Source organism: Gracilinanus agilis, chromosome 5 (genome assembly GCF_016433145.1).
Source record: "Gracilinanus agilis isolate LMUSP501 chromosome 5, AgileGrace, whole genome shotgun sequence".
Lineage (NCBI taxonomy): Eukaryota > Metazoa > Chordata > Mammalia > Didelphimorphia > Didelphidae > Gracilinanus > Gracilinanus agilis.
Window position 1 is genome coordinate 206,677,575 of NC_058134.1, and position 23,950 is coordinate 206,701,524.

At 36.4% G+C, this 23,950-nt stretch overlaps 1 protein-coding gene across 3 annotated transcripts in view; it reads left to right on the top strand.

The window, feature by feature from the left end:
• Positions 1-23,950, top strand: part of ERC1 (ELKS/RAB6-interacting/CAST family member 1) — a 278,923-nt gene that overhangs the window by 91,959 nt on the left and 163,014 nt on the right. For 2 of the 3 annotated variants that reach the window (XM_044678370.1, XM_044678371.1), the window contains 3 exons: positions 2,362-2,502; positions 3,483-3,623; positions 6,985-7,178. In XM_044678370.1, the coding sequence (XP_044534305.1) occupies positions 2,362-2,502; positions 3,483-3,623; positions 6,985-7,178 (476 nt within the window). Of the gene's footprint in view, positions 1-2,361; positions 2,503-3,482; positions 3,624-6,984; positions 7,179-19,776; positions 19,789-23,950 lie in introns of all 3 variants that reach the window. The other variant, XM_044678372.1, reaches the window with a different exon arrangement.

Below are 23,950 nucleotides of genomic sequence, written 5' to 3' on the forward strand. Positions count from 1 at the left end.
CCAGCTGCCCCTGTAACCATAAATCTTTGATGTTATTTCAGTGTCTTTATAGACAAAGCTTTTTTTTTTTTTTTTTTTTTAAAGAATGCCTATCTGAAAGACCAGAGGTCCTAGGTTCAAATCTGGCCTCAGACACTTCCCAGCTGTGTGACCCTGGGCAAGTCACTTGACCCCCATTGCCTACCCTTACCACTCTTCCACCTGGGAGCTAATACACAGAAGTTAAGGGTTTAAAATTAAAAAACACACACAAGCACAAAAAAGAATGCCTATCCAAAGAAGTGGCTAGAATCCACCCTTTGGCAGCTGGGAAATGCCTAGGTATTTTAGACTTGATTTTGTTCAAAGATATGGTCCCCATTCCTTGAATCTTTTGGAGTTAGAACAGTTTTGGTTATTGGCTAGGGATTAGGTTTTATGACTTGAGCTTTCCAACTTTCCAGCTACCTGTGTTGAAAATAAATAGGAGGCTGATGTGGTAATATGAAAGGGCTGCTAAGCCTCACCTGGGCCTGACAGGCTCTATACTCTGAGCCTGCCAAGCCGGCTCAAAGATCCTCAGGTGGTAGATGGATCTAGGCTAAGTGAGAGATGAGGTTGCCCTAAGTGATCACCAAATGTGCTGGTAATCCCCAGGGCTTATAAAGTTCAGTTTAGCCAAGCCTCTGCCTCTTCAACAGTGGGAGTTGTATGTGTGTTTAACAACTCCTTTAGCCCCTTGACTTGGATTCCATGGTGAAAGGTTGGTTTGGGCTGGTGTTGATATGCTAAACAGATAATGTGATTTTCTGACTGTGGTTTGATAAATCCCTTTTCATATAGCTGTAGATATTTACTGATCAGGAAAGGAATTCCAATCTTCTCTTGGATTGAACCTTAACAGGATTTATTGCTTATCTAAAGGGTTAGGAAGAGGAACAAGGATAGAGGTTTGGGAATGCTAATCTAATCTAATTGAATTAAAGTAATCTAAATCTATAGACAATGAGTTAATAACATCCTGGAGATTCTTCTCCCTTTCTCAATCCCTGGCTTGACCTGGCCATGGTACAAACCAAAGGATAGGGAAAGCTAATGGTGTTCTTATGCAATATCTTCTTATATCATAGCTTATAATAGCTATGGTGTTGTTCTCTCTCAGCTCTATTAGTAGCAGGTAGAATAACTTCCTCTGGCATTCAGGTATGGGTGCTGGACTGCAGGTCTATGGCCTACCCTCTCTTCAACCACCCTCCTCCCAGGATTCTCAAAACTGAGACCAGGTGTGCTGTAGTCTGAGGGTATTTATTGGGGTGGTTCCAACTGTCTTTTGGCCCTGGCTCCTGCCACCTGGGTACATTCCAAAATCTTTAAGCGAAGATCTTGTCACTCAAGATGTTCTCCATTTTGTCCCAGAAGTTCCTTATTACACCTGCTAAAAGCAAGCCATTTTAATAGTGTCACTTCTTACCTAATTTTTAGTTGGATTCCATGTCACAAACATTCGTAAATTTTCTTGTTTTTAAATTTCTCTTAGGTAACTGGGTTTGTGGACAAAAGACAAGGAAATGTTATTTGTCAGATACCTAAAGCAACTAGGTGACTCAGTGAGTGCAGATCTGGGCCCGAAGTCAGGAAGATCTGAGTTCACATGGGGCTTCAGACATTGTATGACCCTGGGAAAGTTAGTTAACCTCAGTTTCTTCAACTGCAAAATGGGAATGATAATACCACCTTTTCCTTCCAGGATTGTGGAGGATGAAATGAGATAATATTGTAAAGCTTTTAGCACAAAGCCCAGCACATTGTAGGTGTTTGAATGATGCTTGTTTCTTTCCTTCTCCTTAATCCTCTAAGCCAGTGATGGGCAAACTTTTTAAAGGGGGGGCCAAAGGAAAGGAAAAACTCTTTCAAAGTATCATTGTATTGTTTCCTACTCATTGTATTCGTCAGATTAGGAATAATGTGAGCCCGGATAGAACATTTCAGGGGGCCATATCTGGCCAGCCGGCTGTTTGCCCATCACTGCCCTAAGCAGATATGTCCAGTCTCATGTAGAGTTTTTGTTACTTTGAGCAAGAATTAGTGGATCTGTTGCAAATGGATGTTTTAATACTCTCTAGTACTAGTGATGTTGGGAGGAAAAAAAGAAACTGGATATTTATGAGGGCAAAGTCAAACCAATGTTGACATCCTATTACAATCAAAATCTTTGTAAGAAGAATGACTGCTTTCAAGAAAACAAAGTCAAAAAAAATTTTTTAATCACAGTTTGTAAACTATGGTGAATGGAAAGAGAACATACAGATTCTTTAGCCATAATTAGGATTGATTGAAGTACCAAAGGAAACCCATAAGAGATTGTTATGTTTTCTTCCTTAGGAAAGGACAATTGAACGATTGAAGGAGCAGCGGGACAGAGATGAGCGGGAGAAACAAGAAGAGATTGACAATTATAAGAAAGACCTCAAGGATTTGAAGGAAAAAGTTAGCCTCTTGCAAGGAGACCTCTCTGAGAAAGAGGTTAATTTCATCAAAATTGATATGCTTAATTTGACTTAGACCAGGTTGTGTATGAATATATATATATACTCCTGTTGTGAGTGTGTGTATACTGTCACATAGTTCTTTTTGGGTTTGGTGTTCCTATAGAAGATAATTGAGAAAATGAATCTAATTATAGTTTTTGCAGGAGGCTTTTTGAAAAGCACTTGAAGGGCATATTTAGGAAGTTGTTCAGTGACTTAGCAGACTATTACATACACTTTTAAAATTCTTCTCCCAGCTCTTTGATAATTTGTACTATTTCTATAGATCAAATCTTGAAATCATCAAGGCCCTATTAAATCGGTAGAGTTGTTGAGATGATGGTAAGGCAGAAAGAATGTGAAAATAAAGGAAAGGATTTATTGACCTTCAGATCTGGAAGTATTTCTTGTTATTAGCAGAGAAATCTGGAATTGTCATCAGCCAACAGGGTACTTAATTTCTGTTTAGCATGCATTCGGAGATACTCCTTCATGTGAAGTATGTGAACTAAAGAGCAAAAATGGCCTAAAGCCATGTGAGCTGATAATACATAAGCTCTATTAGAGTTACCCCTTGAATGCTTATCTTTGGAAGTTTATAGAAATGTAAATATATAGTAGAACCTGGTGTATAGTCTTTTCCATGTAAAAGTGAAATACTGTTATATGATTGAGCTTACTCCAATTCAGGATTATTGAATGGGGTAACAGAAGTGTGACCTAATTACAATTGAAAAAACTGGAATTCTTTATTTGACTATATGAATAACTTTCAGCTAGTCTTAAACGCCCTTTGACTTTAGATTAGATTTAAGTTTAATATGGAAAAAAGCTGACTCTTCTAACAATGATCCTTTGCTTTTCAAACAAAAATATATTCCTATATATCAGTAGAGTGAAAATTGGAAACAGACATGGGATAAATTTTGAGACCTCTGGTTGTCAATTTATATCAGATATCTGTTATTTTTTTAGGCTTCACTCTTAGACCTCAAGGAACATGCTTCTTCTCTGGCTTCCTCAGGACTAAAGAAAGATTCAAGACTTAAGACACTGGAGATTGCTTTGGAGCAGAAGAAAGAAGAGTGTCTGAAAATGGAATCACAATTGAAAAAGGTTTTTTAAAAAATGCTGTTTCTTCTTGCCATGTTTAAATTGTACATGAGTTAGGAACCTCCAGTACTATCAAGTAGAAATACTTTGTAGTGATCTCAGAGGTTTAAAATGCCGTATTCCTGTACTTCATTCCTACAGTATCTTTATGCTGTAGGAGGGTGTGCTGCGCGCATGTGCACAGAGGGAAGGGAAAGGAAAGAATTTAAAAAAAAAAGACACAAAGCATGCATAGTATTATGTATTATTATATTCTACCTCTATTCCTACCTAATCTGTTACCTCATAGAAGTTTGACCCCTCTAAGGAGTACAGTTATAGTTGGAAGCGCACTAGACTGGAAATCAAGACTTGAGAGATGAGGCAAATGAGAGATGAGGCAAATTTTTTCCATATGGCTACAAAGACCGAGAAATCATGTCTCCTGATTTCCAGTCTAGTGCCATCAGTCATTTAGCATTTGCCTGGCTGATCAAGCCATTGAGAGAGACGATTGTACTTGGATTTCTTCTCTCTTTCTCTTCTTTGGCTTCTTTCTTTCCTGTCTTACCATATACTACTGACACAGGAAGAATAGGGCATTTTGGAGGGTGAGATGATAACTCCTAATACAAGCTACAAATGCTCTTTGCTTGTTTCCTTCCTTATCACTCTTTTTCCTCACATCTAATTCCTAACCTGCTTCTGTTCCTTTCTTCTTAGTAGAAATCCTGATTCTTATTCTTTCTTGGTCAATAACAGTTGTGATTGTCATGGAAAATAAAATTTTTATTCAGTTGTTTCCCTAGAGACTATCTCAGACTCATATGATATTTGATATAAATTGTCATCTTTTATAGAAAGCAGGCCCTTTCAATCTACAGCTGTTTTAAGATACTGCACATTATTTTATAAATGATGTAGAGATTTTCAAGGTTAGAAATAAATAGATTTATAGCTGGAGAGAACTTTATAGGCCATCTTGTCCTGTCTCCTCATTTTATAGATGAGAAAGCTGAGGCTGTTGAAATGGAAAAGGTAGAATAAATATTTAAGATACTCTGACAATGTTCCTTCCATGTGTATCAAAATCATTTTGACTACATGCAATTTTATTCTCCCGCACTAATCTTTCCTCTGTGTAAGATGTAATTCTTCTTTACGAACGAGTGTAAGAAAAGTTGTATCCAAAGCAAAACTTATTTTCCCCATAAATCTTCCCTACTTCCAAATTTCATTTTTATTTGGAGAGCACTGGTCATCCTCCAAGTCACTTAGATTTGCATCTTTAGTGTCACGTTCAATTCCTCTTTCTTCCTTCACAGGCCCAATCAGTTGCCATATTGTGACTTTTCCACTTCTGCATTTCTCATATATATATATCCCCTTGTTCACTAGATTCCTATATCTTAGACTATTGTAATGGTTTATTTGATCTCTCTACCCTGAACATTTCTCTTCCATCCCTCCACTCAAATCCATCTTTTACTCAATGATTTTCTGAAGGTACCGATTTAACTGCATTGTTCCTCTACTCAGTAATTCCATAGATCCCTGTTACCTCTAGGATCCAATTCTCTTCTCCATTGAGCATTTTAAGTTCTTCATAATCTGGCCCTTCCTACCCTTCTGGACCCAGTATATCTTCCTTTTTCTTATATCCTTTAAGACCAACTATAATGATCTACTTTCTGTTCCTTACACATAACTTTCTGTTTACAATCTCTGTGCTTTTACATGGGCTCTCTATCATGCCTGGAATGTTCTCTTTCCTCACTGTCACCTCTTGGGGCCCTTGTTTCCTTTAAGAATCTTCTGCAAGAGATTTTTCCTTGGCCCTTCAGTTTGTTCATGCCTTCCCATTCCAGGTTATCATGTGTGTATTTTGTATAGACTGCATAGGTACATGTTGTTTCCCCCTGATGTAGTAGATAAAGAGTTTGACCTAGAGTTCTAAACTGACCATGGACACTTACTAGCTGTGTGACCCTGGGCAAGTCATGTAACCTCTACTTATCTCAGTTTCCTCAACTTTAAAATGGAAATATAAATAGCATCTACCTCCCAGGGATATTGTGTAAAAGGGGAAACGGGTTATGGTTGGGCTGGATATTAATATTTAAAGGTGTGTTCGCCAGGAATTGATTACCTGATTCCAAAATAAAAGACCCAAGTCAGGCTGACTTTTATGGTGGTTTATTTGCAATTTGGGAAGAGTGAAGGTAAGGGAGGGGGAGAGAGAGAGAGAGAGAGAGAGAGAGAGAGAGAGAGAGAGAGAGAGAGAGAGAGAGAGAGAGAGAGAGAGAGAGAGAGTGTGTTACTCCGGCCTGGTCCAAAGGCCCAGACCAGGGAGGGCTTCAGAGGCCCCAGCAAAGCGGGGCACAGAGGTTAACTCAACAAGGCTTCTAGCCACAAGGCCTCCTCCAATAAGAGAGACCTCTTCGGAGGCTGGTGTTTCCAGAAAAGCTAAGGAAAGGAAGTCAGCCTTCATTCACCTACGTGACAGTCCAAAAGGAAGCAGGCTGAGGTTTCAAACTGAGCTCCTCCAAGGCCAAGTTCAAAGGGCCAAATTCCCCTCACAGGAAGTTACCGTCATATTTAAAAGATAGTTCTTGGCGTCGCTTCCTGTGTCCACCTTCCAGTTCTACATGGACAAATGGCANGGGGAGGTAAAACCAGGCAAGGCTTTGTTAATTCAACAAGGCTTCCTCTAAGAAGAGAGGCCTCTTGAGGCCAGGGCCTCCAGAAACACCAAGGAAAAGGAAGTCAGCCCAACTTGCCCAGGTGGCAGTTCAAACTGAAGCAGTCTGAGGTCTCACCTGAGCTCCTTCAAGGCCAGGTTCAAAAGGCCAAACTCCCCTCACAGGAAGTTACCATCATATTTAAAAGATAGTTTGTTTTGTCACTTCCTGCATCCACCCGCCAGTTCTATGTAGACAAATGGCAGCCTCAACCTTTTTTCGGTCTGCCCAGGGGGCAGCCACTGGTTTTTGATTTGTCACTTACTAGCACGTGTGGGTCACAGACCTACCCCCTCGCCACTTAATTCTAAGTTGGGTGGGGTGACATATTCCTGGTAGCTAAAGTCTAAAGAATGAATAAGGGTGAGCTAATTCCATGTATACAGTTGTGAAGATCAAATGAGATAGTATTCATAAAGGTCATAGATTGGTGCTAAGCAAATTAAAGTGCTTGATAAATTCCTCTCTCCCTCCCTACTTCTTTCAGTCTTAACTTTCTTGAAGGCAGGACTATCATTTTTTCATTTTATTGATAATGCTTAGTACATATCAGGGGCTTAATAATTATTTTTTGTTTGATTGCTCTGTGTATGTCTGTGTGTTTGTGCATGTTTCTAATGAGCTTTGTACTGCTTTGTTTATAGGCACATGAAGCAACACTAGAAGCCAGAGGCAGTCCAGAAATGAATGACCGAATCCAGCAGTTAGAGAAGGAAATTACACAGCATAGAGATGAATCCAGTAAGTCCCAGGCAGAGGTAGACCGTCTTCTGGAAATTTTAAAGGAGATGGAAAATGAGAAGAATGATAAAGATAAGAAGATAGCTGAGCTGGAGAGGTAAGAATGTATAAATTGAAAGTTGACTGATGAAGTTAGACTAGTTAAAATATTGATTTATAACTTTTTTGGGGAGTTGGGATAAGCAGCATATTCTAGCTTTAACCATTTTAAACTGTAATCTTTATTAATCTCCTTATCATTCATTTTGGTGTAACTCGGTTACTCTCATTTCTTTTAGAGCATTAGAAGTTATCACACTGGTTAGCAAAGTAAGGGGATGATGACATTATTTAGTAGAATAAAAGGTAGTAATTCAAGAACTTAAGACTCATTGAGGTTACTAAGAGTTTTTCTAAATGATAGTCCAAATATTAGAAATATTCACTGTTGAAATGGACTTTATTCATTTAGCTATGTTTCAATTGGGTTCTTAATTCTTGAGTTTTTCAAAATGATGGATATGTGGATAGTTCTTTCACTAGAGACATCAAAATTGAGAGTTAAGAAAAGTTTGGTAACAGTTGGAAAAGATTTTGTGGGCCTCTGGATATAAATCTAAAATTTCCATTATCAGCTTTATTTAATAGAGCTGCTCACAGAATTCATTGAGAATTTCCTTTGTTATTTTCTTGGAATTTTGGTATTAGAATATTTGAACACAAGAATCTTCCTGTTTTTGAACCTTTCTGATTGATTTAACAACTTTTACATGTTGTTAAGGCTTAAAATAGGGTTTTTGACAAAACAAGAGAGCAGCTTTTAATTAAATATATTAGATTTGTAAATTAATATTATCCCTTTAAACCAGAGAAAAGAAAACTTCTAGCAGCTTTTTAAATTTATTGTTTTTCTTCTGTGTTTCTGCTCCCACAGTTCTTTCTCTGGATGTGGATAGCATTCTTTCTCATAAGTCCCTCAGAAATGTTTTGGATCATTGTATTACTGCTAGTGGAGAAGTCCATTAGAATGGATTGTGCCACAGTGTATCTGTCTCTATGTATAAGGTTCTCCTGGTTCTGCTCCTTTCACTCTGCATCAATTCCTGGAGGTTGTTCCAATTCATGTGGAATTCCTCCAGTTCATTATTCCTTTGAGCACAATAGTATTCCATCACCAACAGATACCACAATTTTTTAGCCATTCCCCAATCGAAGGGCATCCCTTCATTTTCCAGTTTTTTACTACCACAAAGAGTGTGGCTATAAATATTTTTGTACAAGTCTTTTCCTCAGTTATCTCTTTGGGGTACAAACCCAGCAGTGGTATGATTGGATCAAAGGGTAGGCAGTCTTTTAAAGCCCTTTGAGCATGGTTCCAAATTGCCCTCCAGAATGGTTGGATCTTTTAGCAACTTTTAACAATTAACAATTAAGTTTAATTAAAATAGAGATAGTAAATGAATATAGTAAAGGAGAGATATATAGGAAAGAGGTAGAGAAAGAAAATTTCCTTATGTCTATACTAGTTATCCTATTAACTACCTATAATTACTACCTAAAACTGCCTATATCTGCATATAACTGCTTTTAGAGAAAGTCCTCATGATCATCCTTCAGCTAAGCTCACCAGGCAGAATCAATATATCTATTTGCCAACCACCAAACTAATCACCAACTCACACCACCAGCAACCAACCACCAATGACCAACTCATGTCCAGCAGCCAAGTTCCTCACAACTGCCATCTCTAACTGTCAGCAACTGACAGACTCACCAACTCATCCTGGCCTCTTTTATAACTTTTTCCTACCCCACTTCCTGTCTCTGTGGTTTCCATATTTCTATGGTAAGGGGACCTCCAGGTCCCCTATTAAATTAAAAAAGGAATAAAGAATTCCTTTTTACAGCATAGATATGAATGTGTAAAACTTTCAATACCAGTTAATACCAATTATGTTAAATTCTTCTACATCTTCCAGTGGAACCCCTTCAAATGTTAACAAAAAGTTAATAGGTTCCAAAAGTCATCTTAATACGTAATACTGAATACATCTTAATACTTAATACTGAAAATACTGACAGTGATTTGAAACTACTATTCTATATAGCTACTTTTGTCTGTTATTTTAAAAAATACTGGACTCTATAGTCTTAGAGTTTGGGGAAAAATGAACCGCTACCCCTACCCAAATTCCATAACTTTACATTTTCCATTGTTGCAGTGTGTAAGAAGTAAAATTAATATAAAAAAGATAGCTTTAAAATATTATGGTTTTTATAGATTTATTAGTAGCCATTAGAAAATAAAACCACATGCCATGCTAGCTTAGGCTGTTTAAAAGACCCACCATTACCTTCTGCCACCATGCTGTTGGATCAGGAGGAAAAGAGGAAGTGCAAAACCATCCCCTCAGTTTTTATCCTTCTGTTGTTATGTACAATCTTGAGCCTAGGTTAATTGTGGGTATTGAATCCTAAATGGAACACTTAGGTAATATAGTAAACCCAAAGGATCACCCACTGTAATTGATGTTACAAAGTAGATATGGAATCTGCTTATACCAAACCCAAGATGTCAACAGTATCACAGGGCTACGAGCCAAGCAAGGAATCTGCTGATAGAAATATTCAGCTCACTCTGCCCAACTGAAGCCCTGTGCCTTTGATAACGCCTTTCCGACTGTGGATTTGATCACTAATGTTGAAGGAATATAATAAGCCTCTTCCCTTAAGATGGCACAAGCTATAATCTACTAAAGCCCACTAGATCTTTGATGAAGGTCAGGCAAGTTATAGTTTTAAAGATGATTTAATGTCTAATAGATCTAGGGGAGGAGGAGCTGAGTTATGGCTGGGAAAGCAGGAGTAAGAAATCTTTAACTATATTAAGATGATTATATTATTGATGAATCCTTTCTCATATATTGATGGTCAAAATTTTTGGTTGTTAACAGCCTGGTTGAGGCCAGACAAGCCCCAACCTAAAGTCAAGATTATCCTGCTGAATGATAGGTTTATTGGTCTTCTTGATAAATGTAATTCAGGAAACAGGGATTGATGAAACAGTTGAAAGCTGGTTGCTGGTTGATGAATGAATAGAACACAAGCTAGGCCTATCCAATCCACCTTTCACCCAACTATCTCACAACAGAGATCCCAGATGGGTTCAAATCCCTGCCTTTTATAACCGAGCCTAACTGCCCTGGCTCCTTTCAGGCTCCTGCCAAGCTCAGTCCATTCCACATTCTAAGCCGGTAACTGTCCATCATCTTGACTTCAACATGGCTGTCAAATATTTTCTTACACTTTCTACATCATCACGTGAGACAGCAAGCCAGTGGGTTTATGGGAAATGTAGTTCAAGGACCCTGAAATTTCTAATAACACATTCCCCCCTGAGAGCAGAGGGCAACTGGTCTCCCTGAAGGCTCTTATAAACATAACTAATTTTTAAATTACAGAAATTTGGGGATAAAAGAAAAGAAGACAAAACCAATAATCCAATGATTGCTAGGCGCATTAACAAAAAGCGAATTAGGGGGCAGTACCCTTTGGCATAAGAGTGTACATTCAAAACAAATGCATTCAACTCCCCATAGTTCAATCAACTGCACCCCAAAGTTCATTCTGGATCTTCTTGATGCAGTATAGATTTCTTCAGGCATCTTCATGGTGCCTTCTCCAAATAGATTCATTGTCTAGATTCTGGGGAGATGGCAAATTTCTTATCCTGAAATTACTCTCAAAAGAATTTAAACTTTACATTATGGATTATAATACATACAGCCTACCCTGAGAATTAATAACACATTAAATTGAGAATCTGCTTTCCAAACTTCAGTTGGTTGCCATCAATATAAGAAATAAAATGAATCTAAAAAGATAACTTTAAAAATATTATGGTTTTTATAGATTTATTAGTAGCCATCAGAAAATAAAGCCATGTGCCATGCTAGCTTAGGCTGTTTAAAAGACCCGCCATTACCTGCCGGATCAGGAGCAAAAGAGGAAGTGAAAAACTAGCCCCTCAGTTTTTATTCTTCTGTCTACATCATTATGTAACTGTCTATATCATCACGCAAGATAGGAAGCCAGTAGACTCATGGGAAATGTAGTTCAAGGACCCCGAAATTTCCAATAACACAAGTAACAAGTTTAAGTAACTGAGATTTGTAACTGCCTTCTGTATTAATTGTCTCAAATTATGGTATATTCAGCCCTTCAAACTATATTTTCAAGCCATAATTAACCAAAAGTGTCTAAGGTTAGATACTAGTCTTATTTTCTTTTATTTTTGTCTACACTCATTTATTTGTGTGTGTTTGTGTTGTCTTCATATGTTCAACAATTGTAAAACAATTAGTAAATTTTTATTAAACATTTTTTTTTAAACCCTTAACTTCTGTGTATTGACTTATAGGTGGAAGATTGGTAAGGGTAGGCAATGGGGGTCAAGTGACTTGCCCAGGGTCACACAGCTGGGAAACATTTTTTGATTTATTAGTGTTTCTAATCTTGTGGTAGTGAGGATTATGTTTAGAAAGTCTCATAGAATCCACTTATTTATTTATTTAAAATATTTTTTTTTTCCTATATCTTCACTTGTAAAAAGGAGAAAACAAATTCAGTATTTCACTCTAGCAGCACTTTCTTTGGGATTTGGGTATAATTTTAAAAAGAAATAAATAGTGGTTTGTTTTTGAGAATTATGGCAAATCACTGCTTTTATTAGCCATTATAATTCATCCATCAAACATGTCTTGAAAAGCTAGAAAACTGTGGGCCCTTTTGCCCTTTTTGGCATGTAATGCTACATTTTTGTAATGTATAAACTAAAAAATTTTGACCTTTTAAAAATTTCAATTGAGGGCAGCCAAGACAACTTTGTGAATTAAAAGCAAGGCCTAGAAATGGGAGGTCCTGAGTTAAGTTAAAATCTGGGCTCAGATACTTCCTAACTGGGTGACCCTGAGCAAGTCACTTAATCCCCACTGCCTAGTCCTTACTACACTTCTGCCTTGGAACCAATACTTTTACTGATTCTAAAAAAGAAAGTAAGGGTTTAAAAAAACTTTTCAATCTATTCCAGACCCATATAATTGTTTTTGTACTGTGTTCTTAGATGGGAATATATTATAAAAATTTGAAGTGCAGGAGACTTTATAGAGTATCTCCTTTTGCCAATAAGGAAGTGGAGATAAGGGTAAAATAATTTGCATATAGTTAAACCTTGGTGAAACAAGGATCATCAATCTATTTCTCCTTTATCTTAGACTTCTTTTATTTCTAATCCCCTTAAACCATGTATTTTTGGCTGGATTTAGTGGTAACTATCTCTTAAACTTTTCCTACCTTTATGGATTTTGTATCTTGATTTTACCATAAAACCAATATACTCTATGAATGTTTTTCTTTGTGACTCAAAGTTTGTCTGTCTGAAAGAAAACATTTATTTTAGTTTCTATCAACCTTTACATTTGATGGAGCCTCTATTTCAGTCTTTCTTTATACTTATTCAGTACTTTACATGTGGAAAAACTATTGGGAAAACCACATACTTTTTTTTTTTTCCTGTTCCATTATTGAAGTGATTATGTGGCTATTTTTGTTTGTTTTCCTCCCCAAACCATTTGCTTTTTGTATTGCTGCTCCACAATTTTTCCTGTGTGTAGGTGTGACTGTTCTCATAAATTGTCATTTGAATTTCTTCATCTCTCCATCCACTGGTGCCAGTCTTGGTGTGTGTATGATTTTTCTTTCTCTTGCTCATGCTGTTTCTCAGAAAGCCTCTCTCACAAACTGCATCCTCCATACCACATGTTGGTCTTTACAGTGAGAGGAAGTTTGTTTGGGATCTGCTGGGAAAGTAAATGTTATATAAAGTTTCTTACTGTTCAGAATTGATATTGCCATTCTTGCCAGGACTGCTTCTTGCTGAGAATTTGCTTGAAGAGAATTAAAGAGCAACCATTTATGTCAAATCTTTATTTTTTCCTGTTTCTTACCTGATTTTAGACAAATTGAGGTGTGTGCTACAGTCTTCTATTTTAGTTACCTTCATTCTTTTTATACTTTATTCATATTAGGTTATTCTACTTTTGTTGTTCAGTACCACATTATGGACATTTGGCATTTTTAATGCCTAAAGTTAACTCATTTCATGTCCTTCATTCATATAAGGCAGATGTTTCTAGGAGTGTTATTCACATTATTTTTAGATTTAAAAACTCTTCTCAGGAATAAGAACATCTTCACAATATATAGAATTGCAGAGTATTAATTTGTGTTTCTAACATTTTTTTCCATATCAAGGTCTGCCAGTAATTGACCCTCATTATAGTGAGCATACCTAATATTGCTATGTATAGTTCTTTGTCCTTTAAAGAGAGAAATGCATGTTCTTTTCTTTTGGCTGACATCTAGTTATTTGGATGACTTCACATATATGAAAAAGATTTGTCTACTTCTGCCTTTTATTTGTTTTTGACTTTATGTATAAATGTAAATGCCCATACCCACTTATAATGCTTTCACCATGATTAGGTGAAAGTAAGGTTATTTCTTAGGAAAGATTAAAAAGAATAAAAGAAACTTTAAATTAAAAATAGCATAATGTTTTAGAATCATAGATTTAGAGAAACTGACCTCAATATAAACCCCCATTTTACAAATGAGGAAACTAAAACCCAGAGAGTTTATGCAACTTGTCCAAATAAAATGTTGGCCTTGAAGTCAGGAATACCTAGATTCAAATCCGGCTTCCATGATCCTCTGCCTTTATTGCCTATATACTACAAGATTATTTTAAAGTTACAAGGAAAATATTTACTCATTTCTTCATTCAACAAGAATTTATTCAGCTCCCACTGTGTTCTTGGTTTTGTGCCAAACAAAAATGATACTGTCCTCACCTTTGTGAAGCTTACATTTTATTGCAGGGAAGTAAAAAATGTATAGAAGTTAATAGGAAGTACATACAAAATTAAAACCACACTAATTTCCAGGTTTTGGGAACAAAGAACACTAGCAAATGAGGTGATCAGGTTAGAACTGGAGTAGGATCAGGCACTTGAGGTTAGCCTTAAACAAAATGAGAGATTAAATGATTTAGTGGAAGTGGAGGAGTTCTTTCCAGTCTTGGGAGCCTGACTGTACTAAGGCTTGGTCAGAGGAATGTCATGTAGAGGAAGTAAGCCAACTTGGCTGGCATCTAGAGCACATGAGATTAAAGAATGTTAGATAACTCTGAAAATACAGAAAATACAGGCTAGAGTTAGAATGTTTAAATACCTAACAGAGGACTTTTTATTGGAGTGACATAACCCTGCCTGTGCTTTAGAAAGATCAATTTTTGATTCCTTTGCTTGCAGACAAGGGTAAAGACTGGAGTCAGAGGGACCATTTGAGAATTTCTTATAATTGTTCTGAGGAGAGATGGTGAGGGCCTGTTCTTAAATGATGGTTTTCTAAGTGGAGAAAAGTGGAAGCGTATAGGAGATGCTGATGAGATATGTTTGACAAGGCTTGGGAAATGAATGGATATGAGTGGCGAGGGAGAAGGAAGAAGTTAGAATATTAATAATTTTAAATAAATCACTGACTTCTCAAAATTAACGGAACCTTCAATTGAATGAGCAGATCTGGAAAGATGGGAAGGAAGGTTTGAGGAGGATGGAAATCGTAATGAGTCCTAGTTTGAGTATATTGAGTTTGTCTGTGGGATATCTAGTGGGAGCTTTATGGGAAGCTGTGTAGAAAAAAGGAAAGAGCAGTATATCAAATACTGAAGAGGTCAAGACAAATAAAAACAGAGAAGAGGGGGCAGCCAGGTGGCTTAGTAGATAGAGTGCCAGGCCTGGAGCCTGAAGGTCTTGAGTTCAAATTTGGTCTCAGTTTCTACCTGAATGATCCTGGGCAACTCACTTAACCCCGGTTGCCTAGCCCTTTTCTGCCTTGGAACTGATATTTATTATCAATTCTGAGAAAGAAGGTAAGAGTTTTAAAAAAAATACTGAAAAGAGGACTCATCAGATTTCTCAGTTTTGGTTGTTGAAAGTAGTTTCATGGTAGTGAGATCAGCCTCCAGATTGCAGTGGGTTGAAAAGCAAGCTTAAACTACTTTTCCTTGTAGTTTGTCTGAGAAAGAAAGGAGAACTGTAGTGTGATAGTTTGAGAGAATTGTCATGTCACATGAAATTTTTTTAAGTATGAATGAAGATCTGAGTGTTTCTTGTAGCAAGGAATGAGACAGTTAGATAAGAAGAAATGGAAAATGAGAGATAGAAAGGGCAAGTTTCTAGAAATGATAGGAGGGAATGGGATCCAAGGTAGGGGGAGCGTGCTGATAATTGGCAGAGAGAAATGCCACCTCTTCCTTTGGAAGAAAGGAAAAGAGAATTTAGGGTTGAGATAAGATCAGATGTAGAGATGTGGAGAAGAAGGGGCTTTTTTCATTGAAATACAAGGCAGTGTGCTGAAGACTATTTGTAAAGTTTAGAGTATATGCTGTGGGAAATAAGATGAAGGGACATTTAGGTAGGCAGTGATTCCCAAAGTGGGTGCTGCAGCGATCCAGGGGGCGGTGATGGCCACAGGTGCATTTATCTTTCCTATTAATTGCTATTAAAATTAAAAAAATTAATTTCCAGGGGGCTAAGTAATATTTTTTCTGGAAAGGGAACAGTAGGCCAAAAAAGTATGGGAACCACTAAGTAGAGCAAAAGGATTGGCATGTACCAGTGTTGGTCCAAGTGAAATTGTGTAATATAAATTTGTAGTTAACCCAGTCAGCATGGTTTGAGAATTTCCTCCTTTGGAGTTCAATAGTATGTGAGGAGGAATGGAGAATGCAGATGTAGATTTTTGAAAGAACTGTTTAATATCTAGGTTTTTGTTTATTTTATATGATCCTTATACTACAGAGCACTTGAAATTATGCCACTTGATCGATAGAATTGTTCTTCTACTGATCCAGAAATGGCCAGAGGCTATTTGAATTTGCAGGATCCAGAATTTTTTTATTCTAGTCTGTGACATTTGTATATAACTTAAGATTTCATGTAGCACCTTGTAGCACCTTACAGATTCAGTCAAAAAGAAAAAGAAATCTCATATTTAGGCAAAAGAAATTTTTATTAGTATTTATTAATATTGTCATTTGGGAGATGTGACTGCTTGTGATCATAGTTAGAAGTTTATAATCTTTCATCTAACACAATATTATGTGAATCTTCAATATTCTTTAAAATATGAGGGAGCATGATGTGAGAAGAATACTAGATTGAGAGTTGAAAGATTTTGGTCTCAGCCCTGGCCATATGCTGATGTCCTCTGAGGCCTTCATCAATTCCCGTCTTCTCTGTTTCTAATTTTCTTTATCTGTAAAGCAGAGATGATAAATATTTGACCTACTTGCAGGCAAGTGTTCTTCATTGTGTGAAGGGTAGCTGACTTGACTGCTAACTTGAAAAAGGAGCATCCAGGTGTTTGATCAGGATATGTCCTCATTTAATGTTGGTTCCCAGCTTTGATGGTCATTGATATAGAAGCTTATGCTGAAAAAGTTTTGTCCTAGATCCAGGCTCTCTAATGTGAAAATAGGAGCCTTTGTTAAAAATCATAAGATCATAGAGATTGGCAAAAGATCAAGGAATCCCTCTAGTTTTGAACTCTTTTTGTAGAGATAAGAAAAATTAGGCTTCAGAGGGTCAGGTAACATGGCCACAGTCACTCCCAGAGGCCAGTTATGAACCCAGGGCTGACTTTCTAGAGCCATATTCTCGGCCCTGTGCCATACAGACTCCTGCGATTAATATTGTTTCTCTTCCCCCTCTCTTCTTAGTCCCTTAGTCCCTTGAAGGCTTCTAACTTCATTCGAACTGCTTTCTTCACAGGTACCAGTAATCTGCTAATTGATAATTCCAGTGACCTCTTCTCAGACCTTGTTCTCCTTGTCCTCTGCAGTCACCCTCTTCTCTCTAGGTTTTCAGGACATCATCTCTTCTGGTTGTCTTCCAGCTTATCTGACCACTCCTCTATCTCACTTGCTAGATCCTCATGCAGATCATGCCCATAAACTGTGCCTGTCAGGTTTCTGTTCTGAGCCCTCTTCTCTTCTCCTTCTATACTACTTCACTTAAAGGTCTCATCAGTTCCCATGGATTTGATTACCATTTCTATGCTGATGATTCTCATGTCTTTCTTTCCTGCTCCTGTCTCTCTGCTGACCTCCAATCTCACATCTCCAACAACCTTTTAGATATCCTTAGCTGCATATTAAATAGATATCTTCAATTCATCATATCAAAAACTGAACTCAGTATTTTTCCACCCAACCTGGTCCCCTCGGCCACCCCTCAGCTTCCTTATTTTACTTTGGAATAAAGCACCAACATTTTCCCAGCCTACTAGACTTGCAACCTCGGTGTCATCTTTGATTCCTCACTGTTTCTATTCCCTAGTATTCAGCACATTGCCAAGGACTGTTGATTTCTCTTTTTTTCTGGCTCTTATCCTTATGCCTGGACTTTTGCATTAGCTTTCTGTTGGATCAGCCTGCCTCAAGCTTTTCCCCATTCTATTACATTCTCTATTCACCCTCTAACTGATTTTTCTAAAGTGCAGATCTGATCATGTTCCCCCCACCTCTATCCCCATTTGCTCAGTAAACTCCAGTGGGCCTCCCATCACCTCCAAGATCAATCAATACAAAATCCTCTGTTTTCTCATTCAAACCCTTTAAAACCCATCTCCTGTCCCTAACTTTCCCATCTTTTTACACATTATACGTTCTTGCCTTCACCATCATGTTCTCTGTGATCTATTGACACTAGCCTCCTTAACTTTCCTTATACAAGAAACTTCATCTTGGCTCTGGGCATTTTCACTGTCTGCCCTCTTGCCGAGAATATCCTCCAGCCTCCTGGCTTCAATTCCTAGCTTAAAGGAAGCCTTACCAAGCCTTTGCAATTCTAGTGCCTGTCCTCTGTGAATTATTTCCTATATATGACTTATTGATTCAGATTTGTTTACTAGTCTGCCATATTAGATATTAAATACCTTAAAACACTTTGCTAAAAAATTTGTCTAAAAACTTCAGTAATACAATTCATTAAATATTAGTATGAAGTAGTCTTTACTTTAAAAAAATTCATTTGAAGATGTATATGACATTATTAGTTCTTTGTTACTTTTCTATCCTTCCTTCCAACTATTCAGTTGTGTTATTAATAAGTAGTCTTAAATTGGGAATTGTTCATGCTACAAACTGTGTTTGACTGTGAGTTACTTACCTTGTATTCTGCCTCCAACTGCATTGATTAAAGGAAATAAAGATTATGATTTGCTTTATAGTGACCTGAGGAATTTGTGACCATATAATTTTTTTTGTGCAGGAATATGGCCATATTTTTTCTCAACATTTCTGCTCTGGAAGTCATAGCTTCCAAGTTCAGAGATAGTGAGATACATGATCTTTAAAAGTTACTGTAGCTTTGGATAAAATGGGCAGAAATAAAACCCAAGTGGTACTTCACTTTATTAAGTAAATTCTACTCTTTCTTCTCTTTCTTCTTTAAGAAGCTTTACTTCTTTTATTCCTTTTTCTGTTAATAGGTTAATAAACTCTAAGGGCTTTATGCTATTCAGGAACTTAGGGACTGGCTACATTGTAATTTGAATCTTGAGCAGATAGGTATGAATACATAAAAAGTTATGCTTTTTTCACAAATTTTCACAAATATACTCACTCACAAATTTGGATAAAATAAATTTTTATTTGAAATTTTTAGAGAGAAACTAGATTTTTTCTTCTATCTTTTACAGAATAATGGAAACAATAGTATTATTTACTTTTTACTGTCTTATATCATAATGCTTTAGAACAGTTTCAGGATAGAGCAGTGATGGGCAACCTTTTGAGCTTGGTGTGTCAGAATTCACTAAAAAGCCAAGTATAACTCAGGTGGTGTGTCACTTTGAGAAAAAAAACCCATAATTTTGAGATATTTAAAGTTTAAATAACAAAAATGTATAATTATAATATATAACTGTATTTAATAAACTGAAATAGGTAAATTAATATAGGTAGAATTGTCATCTATAGTGCACAGAGTGTCTACACTACACTACTGAAAATGTTTCATCCTCTATATGCGGCCCCATACTTCTCTCTGTGTGTCATCGAAAATGGCTACGCGTGTCAGTGCTGACACATGTCATAGGTTTGCCATCACTGGTCTAGAGGTTTGTAAAAGCTTAGTTCCAGGAGCCAGATGCGTAATCTTTTGTAGGAGTGATCAGCTGGCTCTGTCTTTTCATTGTAACCCACTTTTCACTTATCTAATGACTAATTCTAAAGAAATGACCAATTTCTTTGTTTTTGTTTTAGAAATTTGTTGATTTCTATAACAAATGATATGCTTGATTTCAAGTAGAACTCTTGCTGGAAAAAATCATATTGATTAGAATGGTATAATCTACTCAGAAAGCGTATCATTGAGTTTTAAAAGTCTAGCCCAATGGCCAGCACCTAATAAGTGTCCAATAAATGCCTGTTGCTTGATTGGTATAACCCATGGCGTACTTCTCTTATTTTCTTTAATGCTGTGCTTCGTGTTTTGTCTTGTGTTCTCAGTAGTGTTATTTCTGCACAGTAATCTCATTAACTCTTCATAACTTTCTCTTTGGCTTCTTCCTGGATATGGTGCTCCCTTCAGTCTCACCTCAAGGTCAGTATGTCCTTTTTACAAAATAAGTATATTTAGAATAGCATGTACTAATCTTATCTTGAGTTTGAATGAGGAACTGGAATAATTCAATTTACTCTAGCAAAGATTTATTTAGTGCATACTCTGTTCATTGTTCAGAATACAAAAACCAAAGTGAAATAGTCACTGCTCGTATGGTACTTCCATTTTATTGGCAATATAGTAAAAAATGAAAAAATTGAAACTGAATTCCTTCTAATTATGTGGAAGAGAGAAGAATTGAGAAAATAGTACTTCCCTGTGATGGAATATTGCTTATACCTGTCAGACACAATGTATTTATCATTTTTGTTGAACTACTTTTTTTTTTTAATCTTTGTTACTGAATGGTTTACTGAGTAAGGGAATTGAGAGAGAGATATTTGGAAATTATGTAAAAACAAGATTTGAAAATAAGAGGAAAAAAAGAGACTGTCTCAATAGAGAAAAATCAGTAGCCTTTTTAAAAAAGCAAAAAAAAAAAAAAAACCAAGAGCCCCAAGGGCTGGGCAATTGAGATTAAGTGATTTGCTGTCGATCACACAATTGGGAGAAATGTTTTGGATCAGATTTGAACCCAGGCCCTTCTGACTCTAAGCCTGGAACACTATCCACTGTGCCACCTAGCTGCCCCCTGCAATAGCCTTTCATAGTGTACCTTTAAAGATATTTGGAAGATTGCACTATATCTAAGAGTAGAAAAAAAATTATTTCATAAAATAATTGCTATTAAGATTTAACTACAGGTAGTCTGCAGAAAAGAACATTGCTTTCTTACCTTTGTGTTTTTGATGAGAATTCTGAATATGCTGCCATAGGTTGTGGGAATTTTGTCACTGTGTATTGTGAGTAAAGCAAAAGAAGATTTTGAGGCTCCTTGAAAATATATACTTTTACAACAGTGCTTCTTGTTCTGTCCCTTGGCAATTTACACATTTCTGCCTCAAATGAAGCTACTCCTTCAGGTTTCCTTCCTAGACTTTGTGGACTAGAGAACAGAAATCATTTGATGTTATTTACATCCTTTCCATATTCACTTTGATTGTCCTCAGCTTCCATTCAATTCCCCAAACATTTTGCTGTTTGAAAAAATATTTATTTTTGAGAGCAGATATGTGACTCAGTGGACTGAGAGCCAGGCTTACAGATTGGGAGTCCTGGGTTCAAGTCTAGCCCTAGACACTTCCTCATTGTGTGTTTGATCCTGGGGAAGTTACTTAACTCCGTTGCCTAGCCCTTACCTGTCTTCTATCTTGGAACCAATATTTAATGTCAATTCTAAGATGAAAGGGAAGGTTTTTTTTTAAAACCTAACTAATGTGTGTGTGTATATTATACATAAACTATTTTTTGTCTATAAAACACATAATATAATTATAAACAATAAAATATGTATATGGTTCATATATAAGTACTTATGTATACAGTTTATATGAAGCATATATATATATATATATATTTCTATGCACAAATATAAATGACTAAAACAAAGTATCTAGTTTATTTTTTATGCAAATAAACTGGGTACCTTTTATTAGTTTACTTGTTCGATAAAGTTGCTCTCCATGCCTACAATTCTTTCTTCTTCTTCACTTTCTTACTTCCCTGGCTTTCCGTTGGGTCTTAGCTAACATTCCAAGTGTACAAGAAGCTTTTCCTATTTCTTAAAGATAGTCTTCTCCATTCAAAATTATTTCCATTTTTTCCCTGTATATTTCTTGTTTGCACGCACTTATTTACATATTCCTTAAAACTTTTTAATGCTAGTGCCTTCCTTGCAAGATTATCTCCAGTTTATCTGTATATTTCTTTTTGTACATTCTGATTTGCATATTGACATCCTCTACCTCCAAGTACTTTAAACTCCCTAAGAACAGGGATTTTTTTTGGTCCCTTTTTTGTTTTTTTCCTGCACTTAGCGCAATTTCTGGTACATAGGAAGTCTATAATAAATACTTGTAGACTCCATGGGTTAACTGGGGCCTATACAGAGGAGGGCAGGCTAGAGGATGAAGGGCCTTAAGACCATGTGTTGTAATCATCAGCTGATGAAACTGGAATGTTTAATCTGGAGGAGAGAGGATTAGGCAGGCATAAAGATATAAGCATATATTCAAGCCTTTGAAACTCTGTCACATGGGAGGAGAATTGGACTTGTGCTTGGCCCCAGAAGGCAGAACTAGGAGCAGTCCTTGGAGATTGAAACAAGACACATTTATGGTTAATATAAGGGAAATGATTCTAATTATTGGAGATATTAAAAGAAATAGAGTGGAATTCCTTAAGTGACAGTAGTTTCTCATCAATCTAAGTCTTCAAGCATAGGCTAAATAAATTAAGGCATATTGCAGAAGAGATGCTTGTTTTTCAGATATGAATTGGACTGTTTCACCATTGAGCTTTTCTTCTGTTACAGAAATTTTGTGGTTCTGTGGATTCTCATAAAAGAATTTTAGAATATCTTTTTTTGCTTTCACTTTTTAAAAGACCTCTTCTGATTTTTAAATCTTTTTTGTTTTTATTCTCCTATCCCACATTCTTTTCTCCTTTTGCATTCGGAATATAATTTTCTTTTGCTCTGTCCTTTTCTACTGGGATTTGGGGACCCTAGTTCATTTTTATTAACTTTCCAGGACACACTTCATAGGGAAATGAACATTAGGCACCTTTTCATTTTGTTTACATGAGATAAAAGTTTTGTTTTGATAATTTTTTTATTATATATAACATTCCCTTAGTTTCCCTTCCCTTAGCTTCTTCTAACTTTCCTTATAGAAGAAGGTGATAGAAGAAGCTTTCCTTTTAGAAGAGAAGAAAGGAGAAAAGCTGGCTTCCATAACACCCAGGGCTATATATATTGAAAGAATATAATTTTTATTTATAGCTTTATTTGTCATTTCCTTTCCGTATTTAGGAATCAGTTTCATTTGCTGTTTTGTTTCTAGTGTGATGGAATTCAAATCTGAAGATCTAAATAAATCATCTAGTCTATTTTATAGATGAGTAATTTGAGTACTAGAAAGGAAATATAAATTGGCCAAGGACATGTCCAGAATTTGTGTCAGTCTCTTCTGACTTTGACTTTCCTTCTCTTATTACATTCTGTTTCTGAGATAAAAATTATCCATTGTCCCAGAATCCATCAATTAAGTGTTAGTTGCTGTTATTTAGTTGTGTCCATCTCTTCAAAACTAAAGTCACAGCTCCATTCTTGACCAATTGGCAAGTTTCCTTATCTTCGGCTTTCTGTTACTTCTTTCTTAAAATGTCTGTCTTTGACAACAAGATGTCTAATTTGTTTTTACTCAAACTTAGGAATATGTATCCCTCAATCAACATCTTGATATTTTTAACTGTAGTGTCAACTTAGTAACAATACCTGGAATAGACCTTGTTTCAAGGGTAAATTTGCAGAGGAATTTCTTCCAGTAGATTGACTTTCCAGGTTGTAAGCCAAATGTAGATAAAACTTAGTATAATTTAGCAAGGCCTCTGAAACCTAATCACATTGACCTTACAGTAATTAGTTCATATGGTGAAAGCCAGTTTAAATCTTGTGGAATTAATCTTACTAGTATCAGAGCTATAGGAAGAACATTAAATTAAGCTACCTGTAACCCATCTGAAACTTAAGAAAGTTTGAATCTTGGGAATAGCTGGGTAGCTCAGTGGATTGAGAGCCAGATCTAGAGATGGGAAGACCTGGATTCACATTTGGCCTCAGACACTTCCTTGCTGTGTGACCCTGGGCAAGTCACTTGACCCCCATTGCCTAGCCCTTACCGCTCTTCTCTCTTAGAACCAATACACAGTAGTGATTCTAAGATGGAAGGTAAGGGCTTAAAAAAAAAAAGAAAAGAAAAGAAAGTTTCAATCTTCATATGCCATTTATTTTTCCAATTTTATTTGAGACATATGTAGTTCTGTAATGAGGCTATAGTACTGCCACAAACAATGCTATTTTTAGGCTAGAAGAAGAATCTAACTAAGAAAGGATCCTTGTGGATCTGACTTTGTAAAATGAGTCTTTTGTTTCTTCATATTAAGAGAGAAACAGAGACAGTGACAGAGACTAACCTTAGGTACAAAGAAAAAAAAGATACAAACTAAGAATAATTCACAAAATAAAATCTAATTTTTTTCA